The sequence below is a fragment of the Carlito syrichta genome, unplaced genomic scaffold (assembly GCF_000164805.1).
Source record: "Carlito syrichta isolate Samal-C Ts95f unplaced genomic scaffold, Tarsius_syrichta-2.0.1 Scaffold302333, whole genome shotgun sequence".
Taxonomy (NCBI): Eukaryota; Metazoa; Chordata; class Mammalia; order Primates; family Tarsiidae; genus Carlito; species Carlito syrichta.
The window spans coordinates 157898-167632 of NW_007246429.1; the positions used below are offsets into that span (position 1 = coordinate 157898).

Consider the following 9735-nt stretch of genomic DNA (forward strand, 5'->3'; position numbering starts at 1 on the left):
TTCCAAGTAGCTGGAATTACAGGCATGCACTACCACGCCTGGTTGATTTTTTGATTTATTGTAGAGATGAGGTCTCGCTGCCCAGGCGGGTCTCGAACCCGTGGGCTCAGGCAATCCACTCACCTCAGCCTCCCAAAGGCGCGGGATTACAGGCTGAGCCACCAAGCCCGGCTTGATTTTTGCATTTAAAGAGAGCGATTTGGTTCTTTTTAGATATAGTCACTGGAGGCAGCCTTGGTGGAAGCAGCCAATTTACTGGAAGTCAATTAAACTTAAGATGAATTTGCTAAAAGCCAATCTTCAAGTGATCAATTTGCCAAATTACTAAAGATTTATTTTGTGGTTTTAATCTTGCCTTGGCTTTTCACGTTTAAAAGATGCATGTTGATTCCAAGTTGAATTCATATTTTAGATATCAAACATTTCTTGAATCTTCCATTTTCTCATCAGTGATTGCGATTTCTGTCACATGTGGTTTATTTTGCCACACTCCCACTGCTGCTGTCCCCAGGCTGTAGATTTCCTGTTTGAGTATGCTCTGACGAATATACTTTGAAGATCTGTGTGTGCATGTTCGGGAATTTTTTCCTTTGATACATTTCCAGAAATATCAAGGAATGTGGATACATCTAAGACTTTTGATGCAAATTGCCAAATTGCCAAACTATTTGCAAATTAGGCCAACTTACGTTCACATCAACAGGGTATAAGACACTGATTGAGGATCTGAATTTGAACTCTATTCCTACCAGCAGGAATTGAGGTTTCTGACACCTGGCCAACACCAGCTATCATCAGTGTCTCTCATCTTTACCAACATGGAAGATTAAAAATATTGTTGCATTGCTTTTTTAATGTGTGTGTCTTTAGTTATTAATGAAGTTAAATTTTTTTTCCGACTTAATGACCATTTTAACAACTTCTCTGAAATACCTGCTCATGTTCTTTGTCCATATTTTAGTGTTGGGCTTTATATGCATAAGTATATCGATCTTACATCATAGTTTTCCTAGTTTGTCTTTTTTATTTTGCTTATTGTGACTTTTGAGAATCAGCTTTTATTTTTTATCTAGTTAAATGTAAACATTTCCCCCTTCTTTTAGGTTTCTTTCCTCTGCTTTTTACCTAAGAAAAGCCTTCCTGATCCTGAGTTCTGATGAATGTTTATTTTATTTTTCTAGTTCTTATTTTTTTTAATTTAAATTTTTAAATGCATTTGGAATTTATATCGCTACATGGTGTTCTCTACTTTAAAAACAAAACCTGGGCAGGATGACTTTAAGCAGGGCTGGCATCTAATAACAATGACCCCTGATAATAGTGGCAATGTGAACGCAATCTTAAAGCCTTCAGATGGGAGATGTCATTAGGTCTATTTAATTCCTCTCTTCGGAACCCTGAATAGAATTGAGCCATCAACTGTGGTTTGCGTCACACATTGTTGACTTTCTTAGTCAACATTACATTGACTAACTTTAATTTTAAAAAGAAAGATTGAATTAAGGCATACTCTAAAATGAGCAAGAGAATTTATGATCACAAAGAATAGATTCTAAGTCCCTCTTAGAACCTCCTCTGCAACTTACACACACCCCTAGATTTTTCCAAGTTAATTATTATATTTAGTTAGTTATTGAATAGGGGTCTCACTTTGTTGTCCATGCTGGAGTGCAGTGGCACAATCATGGCTCCCCACAGCCTCAATCTCCTGGGCTCAGGTGATCCTCCCACCTCAGCCTCCTAAGTTGCTGGAACTGCAGCACGTGCTACCATGTCCAGCTACCTTTTTCATTTTTTGTGGAGAGGAGGTCTTGCTATTTTGCCCATGCTGGTCTCGGACTCCTGGGCTCAAACAATCCACCTGCCTCAGTCTCCCAAAGTGCAGGGATCACAGGCGTGAGCTACCACACCTGGCTTAAATTCATTTTAAAAATTTAACTGGCCAGACGTGGTGGCTCAATTATTTAAAATATGCATACTAAGTTTTGTTATCAAACATCTGTGCTTTTCTCTGTGTGTATTAATAATAATAAATTAAATAATTAAAATTTTAAGATTCTCCCTTAAAATTCCTTACAGTAAAGATATATGAGTATATAAATATTTATTAAGCACTTACTTTGTTGCTAATTAATTTTTCAGGTGGTAGCTGGACAGAAATTTTTTATTGAGTTCACGGCCAGGGAAACCACATGTTCCAAAGAAAGTAATGAAGAGTTGACTGAAAGTTGTGAGACCAAAAATTCTGGCGTAAGTAGTAATGCTCGTCTGCTTTTTCACTGGAAACCTATTTGATGTTTTAAGAATCTCTTGTTTAAGTATCTCATGAATAACACTGGCCTCTCTTTTGGCCTTTATTTTTATGGATAGAAAGCTCTAGACTGCAGTGCTGAAGTTTATGTGATACCATGGGAGAAAAAAATCTATCCTACTGTCAACTGTCGACCAGCAGTAATGGTATGATTTTAATCACAGTTGGCTTGGGGTCATTTCTGCTCATTCAGGAACGCCATATCTGGGGGCTGAAAATTAACCATTACTGAAATGAATTGGGGAACTATCTTTTCTAAATGGGGAGGATTCTCATGTTTCTGTGCTGATCTCTCTTGTTTAATGGTTAGAAAGGAAAGCAACAATCCTCACACGTGTCAGTATCCCATGAAAACAACTTTTTTTTTTCTGGGTCAGAGTCTTACTCTGTCTCCCAGACTGGAGTGCAGTGACATACTACCACGACATGGCTACCACAGCCTTGACCTGCTCAGGCAATCCTTCCGCCTCAACCTTTCAAGTAGCTGGAACCACAGGCATGCGCCACTACTCCTGGCTGATTTTTTTATTTTTTGTAGAGAAGAGGTCTCGCCATGTTGCTCAGGCAGGTCTTGAACCCCTGAGGTCAGGCAATCCTCTTGCCTCCACCTCCCAAAGTGCTGGGATTACAGGCTTGAGCCATGATGCCTGGTTTCATGGAAACTTCTATGGATGCTTTCTTAGTGAAGCACAGCCTCTGCTGTGAGGAGCTAAGGTGAGATACAGCACTTCACTGTGCTTGGTTTACATCCAAGGACCTTGTGAGAAATGCAGACTCTCAGATCCCACTTCACATCTACTGAATCAGAATCTGCATTTTAACAAGATCCCCAGGGGATTCATACTCATGATTCAAGTTTGAGAAACATTAGTTGACATCATCTATTTTTAAGTCTTAAAAGAACCCTGAAGCTGGCACCATGGCTCACATCTGTAATCCCAGCAATTTGGGAGGCTAAGGTGAGAGAACTACTTGAACCCAGGAGTTTGAGACCAGTCTGGGCAACATAGTGAGACGTGTCTTTACAAAAAATTAGCCGGGCATGGTGGTGTGTGCCTGTAGTCCCAGCTCCTCGGGAGGCTAAAGTGGAAGGTGGAAGAATCTCCTGAGCCCAGGAGATTGAGGCTTTAGTGAGCTGTGAGTGTGCCACTGCACTCTAACCTGGGTGAGAGTGAAAGCTCAACTAAAAAATAGTAATAATAAAAATCCTGGGAGGCAATAACACTTTCTCAATTGTCAAGGATGAAACACAAAACATTAGAAAGACTCTGAGATTCCAGAGTGGATAATGACATTGCCAGGTGCTTCCTCTGTTCCAGGCACTGTGCAAAAGACTTCACACACATTTTCCATTAGTCTTCCTTATAACTCTATGAAGCAGGTGCTATTGTTATTCCTACTTTATAGAAGAGAAAAGTGAAGCTAGTGGCACTCGGATTAAAATCTAGGTCAATTCAGAGTCCACCTCTTTCATCATGATGCCGATTACTAGCAGGGTCTGACCTGACTCCAAAGCCCATGTTCTTTGCACTACCAAACACTGCCTCCAACCCTCAGGTTCTTATAGGTAGTAAAAGTGTGGTAGAAATTATCCACAAATTGATATCCTCAGTGCAAGTTGCCTCTTTTCCCTCTTTTCTGATTTAGCTTTTTACCACAGGTAGGTGCATAGATAGTCTAAGCATTATGAAAAGGCTGTATTTCAAGCTTGTGAACAGATCCTAATGTGTTTCAGTCCAACAAAATTATTACGGATATATGCTCCCTTTATATTCAGTTCATCAAGCCACTTACTTAGGGCCTTTTAGGATAAAAGCAGTAATAATGGTAAGAGAAATAATATCAATAATTAGACGGTGTATCATGGACTTACATACTCATAGGCTTAGAAGATACCCTAGAGATTATATAGTCTAACCCCCTGGCTTTTCCAGATGAAGAAACAACTCTCCAGCTTATTTTCGAGCATTATTAAGAGCCATAATCAGAGCCATAACCAATGTCCACAAATTTTAAGATCAACCAAAAGAGGAAAAAAGCAGTATTCATTTTTTTTCTGGAGTATTAATATAGTATTTAAAATCTGGCAACGACCTGCTCTATTAAAAACCAAGATAACACTGCCAGAGCTCAGTGTCTTCTTTCGTAATTGATAGTGTGGTTTTTGCAGTAATGCATTCGTCTTAATATTTCCTGTTTAGATCTCATTGATGAAAAGGCCTCCAGGTTTTTCACCTTTCCGATCAGCACTAATAGAGAAAATAGGAGAAGAAATAACTGTAAGTCCGCCCCACACTTCTATGGCACCTGAGCAAGACAAAGAGCGGGATTCAGGAAAAGAACAAGGACCCATGCGTGGGCATGGCTGGGGCCATGTAAAGCAAATAAGACGTGGCTTTGGTCACGGCCATAAACATGAGCATGACCAAGGCCTTGGACACCAAAGGGGACATAGTCTTGGCCATGGACACCAAAAGCAACATGGCCTTGGTCATGGACATCAGCTCAAACTTGATGGAGATCTTGAACACCAAAGGGGCCATGGCCTTGATCGTAGACATAAGTATAGGCATGGTCATGGCCATGAAAAACATAAAAATAAAGGTGAAAATAACAGAAAGCACGACGGTTGGAAAACAGGGCATTTGGCAAGCTCTTCTGAAGACAGTATGACATCTTCTGCACAGACACTAGAAAAGTCAGAAAGGACAACGAGACCCATGCCTTATCCAGCCCAGCCAGATGTAGCAGTTACCTTTTCTGACTTTCAGGACTCAGATCTCTTTGTAACTGTGATGCCTACTATACCACCAACTCCCACAGACAATGATGATGATTGGATCCCTGATATCCAGATAGAACCAAATAGACTTTCTTTTAATCTGATATCAGATTTTTCAGAAATAACCTCCCCCAGATGTCCTGGACGCCCCTGGAAACCAGTTAGTGAGATGAATCCAACCATGAAAATAGAAGAAGCTCATGAATTCAATCTTTTTGATGCTCTTTATTAATGTATGAAGCCACGATTATTTCTTTAACACTTCATTATTCCCTTTCCCCATTGTCTAAACACAAATATTTCGCCATTGTCCAAACACAAATAATGCACCAAAAACTATGACTCTTCAGAACAGCCTAGAGAGAAGTGGTAAGCCTCCCAGTAGGGACACCGTCGATCTCCATGGACTACATAAAACTATGTGCCAGAATTCTAAATCCTTTCTTGATGTTCCTCACAAGTTTTAGAAATAACACAGAATTTGGACAAACTAGTATACCTTATGGCCTACTGTAACAGCTTCTCTGATAATAAATATATACCTTAGAATATAAATCATCAATTTTTATGGTACACACCTGTAGTCCCAGCTACTCGGGAAGCTGAGGCAGAAGGATCACCTGAGCCCAGGAGATCGAAGCTACAGTGAATCATGATTGTGTCACTGCACTCCGATCTGGGTGACAGAGTGAGACCCTAACTCAAAAAAGAAAAGAAAAGAAACTTCCACATGTCAAAGAAGGATAACAAGAAAGAAAGGCAGACTGACCAAAGGAGGAAAGGGGGAAATAAATTAATTGACTTTATGTTTTCAAAATGGGCTAGTTATATTAAATAGGTACTCCCACTTGACAGAGCTATTCTGATAATTTTCTTTCTGGGTAAGAGTGTTTCTCGTAAGTCAATAATTTCTGTTTACTCATTAACTACTCTTTGCAACAGACTTTCCAACAGGAGTATTCTGTTTATTTTTTTGCCAGGGTTAAATTGAGTAATTTTTAGTTTCTAGAATCTCTGCATTTAATGATAAAGATGGAAAGCTGAAGAAGGCTTGCTAAGGAAACTTGTAAAAAATAATTGACAAGGGAATATTATGGAATGTGAAACAAACTTTCTTCAAAAATTTTATGAGGAAATCCCTCTCTTGTCTCCTTTATAATTGCATCATCTTTTTACTGTAACATTAAAGACCATTGACTTTACAGAGGAGAAACATTGCCATATAGTAGAAGGAAGATATATGTTTTATAACCAATGCTGTACTTTTGCCTAGAAAAGCAAGATATGGCTTTAAACAGCTATACTCATCTGTGAATGCATATGTCATTGCTACTTCAATTTATTGGCTGCATTTGCACCTCTGAGTTTTTTATTTCATTTTAACTATTGTCTGTACTTTCAAATAAAGAACCAATGATGTCAGGAAAAAGTCTTACCTTGTCAACTGGTTGCTTCACCTTTTTGTAAATTGAATGATAATATCAAATTAATGGAGTTTTGCTATACTTACAGAAGCACTTAAGGTCCTGCGAGTACAAGGCCCAACCCCCAAAGCCAGAGGCAGAGCCAGCATCTGAGAGGGAGGTGTCCTGACCAGTGGGCAGAATCTTCACTCCTGGCAACTAGCCCCAGCAACCTCTGCCAGCAACCTTGAGTGGAAAAACAAGAAGAAAGATGGGATAGAATTTAAATAGAGAAGAATACCATTTAAACACTGTGTTCCTGGGTGAAATAAAGTTCAGTCTTGACATGCTCTCTCCTGGTTAATTCACAGTAGTCACACCCAGCCAGCAGCAAGTTCCAGCTGGTCAGAGAGCCAGTGTTGTTGTCCTGCCATGGAGACGCGTAACCCAGCTCTGGAATACTCTCTAACCAAAGCAGAAATCCCTTAGGTGGGACTTTCTTACTACCAAGACTTCACTTGGGCACTAAAGGAAGGGTTAGTGGGTCATGCTTCTACCAGAAATCTAAAGATACTCTCTCTCTTCCTTCCCTTCTGCACCCATCTCCTGATTCCCAGGCATAAGCTAAGAGTAATTTGGCTTATTTATTATTTTTTAATTATCCAGATAATTATCAAAAAAATTTCAATCTTCTTTGTTAATAGTATGTTTACCAACTTCTCATTATCAAAAAATAGCTAATCTCCAAAAGAAGTTTCAAGAAAAATGGAAATTATCTTATGATCTAGGTAAAGGAGAAAATATAAAACCAATCAAATAAAAAGTGGTAGAGATTTTAAATTTTCTGTAATAAAAATATGTGTTGAGGCTGGGCGCAGTGGCTGAAGTCTGTAATCCCAGCAGTTTGGGTGGCTAAGGTGAGAGGATTGCTTGAGTCCAGGGATTCGAGACCAGCCCAGGCAACTTGGTGAAACTTCGTTTCTACAATAAATCAAAAAATTAGCTGGGCATGGTGGTGCGCACCTGTAGTTCCAACTACTTGGAAGGCTGAGGTGGAAGGATCACCTGAGCCCAGCAGGTCAAGGCTGCGGTGGCTGTGAGCATGCCACTGCACTCCAGCCTGGGAGACAGAATGAGACTCCAACTAAAAAAAAAAGCATTGAATGCCTAGTAGAGCCATTTACCATGCTATACCATTTACTCCAGGTGTCTAACTTAATCCTCACAACCCCTGTTGGGCCCCTGTGGTCATCTTTCTTTTGCAATGAGGAAACTATAGTTCTCAGTGCCCTGCCCAGGGTCACACAGTTAGTGACAGGACTGACATTCGGACTTAGACCTTTTGATCTCCACCGCATCACATCATCTTGATGCTTTATTATGTTGTTATTACAAAAAAATACACTAAGATAATTTCTGACTCTGAGAAGATCATTCTCTCAATCCAAAAAATCCTTATTAAATACCTCAGTGTTATTGGTGCTGTTCTGAATACTGCTCAGGGTAAACTGATTCAAGCAACAGTCATTGACTATTTACCACATGCTTAGAACGAGGTCACAAGAAGATGAAAAATAAATTTTAAAAGACACAAATCCTTTCCCTCAGAGAGCTTACAATTCCGCTGGGAAGTCAGGACAGAAGCATATGGAGCGAAGACTTAATTCAAGCTATGATCATTGGTGGAACAGTGAGCAGACACGACTAATGTGATAAGAAGACGATGAAGAGATGGAGGATCAACTGGAAAAGGCAGAAGGAAGCCCAGCTGGGAACTTAGGTTGAAGTAGGAAGTAGAGCTCTCTTCTGCAGTTCTTAACATACTCAAAGAGTGCTTAAGACCAAGTATTCCAGCTGGGCACGGTGGCTCACATCTGTAATTCCAGCACTTTGGGAGGCAGAGGTGAGAGGATTGCCTGAGCCCAAGGGTTGGACCAGCCTGGGCAACTTGGTGAGACCTTATCTCTACAATAAAATTTTTTTTTAGTCAGAGTCTCACTCCATCATTCGGGATGGAGTGCAGTGGCACACTCACGGCCACCCCAGCCTTGACCTGCCAGGCTCAGGTGATCCTTCCACCTCAGTCTTCCAAGTAGCTGGAACTACAAGCACGTGCCATCACGCCTGGCTAATTTTTTGATTTATTATAGATATGAGGTCTTGCCAAGTTGCCCAGGCTGGTCTCAAACTCAGGCAATCCTCTCGCCTCCACCTCCCAAAGTGCTGGAATTACAGGTGTGAGCCACTGCTCCCAGCTACAATAAATTATTTAAAATGCCAGGTGTAGTGATGCATGTCTATAGTTCCAGCTACTCAGGAGGCTGAGGTGGAAGGATTGCCTGAGCCTAGCAGGTCAAGGCTGAAGTAGCCACGCTCATGCCACTACACTTCAACCTGGGTGGCAAAATGAGACACTAACTTTTAAAAAAGGCTAAATATTCTGAAGGTTCTGGGTAACGTGGATCATAGAGAGAAGAAAATAGAGTCAAGGTGCTGTTCCCGGTATTTCCAGACCATCACATTTTAACAGAAGGCTGGTATACATAGGCTGGTTCTCATTATTCAACAACATGAAGTATTTCCACCTCTGGCCTTTATTAGATAATATAAACACTAGTTTCCTGCGACCCAGAACCTATCTTTCTCAATTTTTAAATATCTGTGCCCACCCCATTCCTGAGTCAAAGGCACACACAGGGTGTGTGGTCTTGTCTCTGGGACCACGCAGTTTTATCCCTCTATGTTCCTCTTCAATGTGGAAATGTCCTCCTGTTCAGTCCAACCCACATTCTTCACACTATCTAAGCCTAGCTCCTCAAGCAGGAGGCCTCTGTTGGGTTTTAATTCCCCCTCCATTTCCTGCTTCTAAGCCTGGTTCCAAAAACTTAACTCACAAGGACACACTGTGCTGGCCTCGTCCCAGTCTGTCCCATATCCAAGCTCCCCCTCTGCTGGTGCTCTGTGCCTTTAACTTGTGGAAAAACCCAGATCTCCCCAAGACTCCTATGAGAAGACTTGAGGGGATCCAGTAGATATGTTAAAAACCCACCCCTGGTCAGGCACGGTGGCTCACACCTGTAACCCAGTACTTTGGGAGGCAGAGACAAGAGAATTGACTGAGTCCAGAGGTTTGAGGTCAGCCTGGGCAACTTGGCAAGGTCCTGTCTCTATAATAAATCAAAAAATTATCTGGGCATGGTGGCATGAGCCTGTAGTCCCAGCTACCTGGAAGGCTGAGG

At 41.0% G+C, this 9735-nt stretch overlaps 1 protein-coding gene across 2 annotated transcripts in view; it reads left to right on the forward strand.

The window, feature by feature from the left end:
• The window catches only part of KNG1 (kininogen 1), a 27063-nt gene extending 20214 nt beyond the window's left edge, over positions 1–6849 (forward strand). For both annotated transcript variants that reach the window (XM_008056362.2, XM_008056363.2), the window contains 4 exons: positions 2143–2250; positions 2371–2457; positions 4513–4590; positions 6606–6849. In XM_008056362.2, the coding sequence (XP_008054553.1) occupies positions 2143–2250; positions 2371–2457; positions 4513–4590; positions 6606–6686 (354 nt within the window). In that variant the 3' untranslated portion in view covers positions 6687–6849. The remainder of the gene's footprint in view (positions 1–2142; positions 2251–2370; positions 2458–4512; positions 4591–6605) is intronic.
• The last annotated feature ends 2886 nt before the right edge of the window (positions 6850–9735 follow it).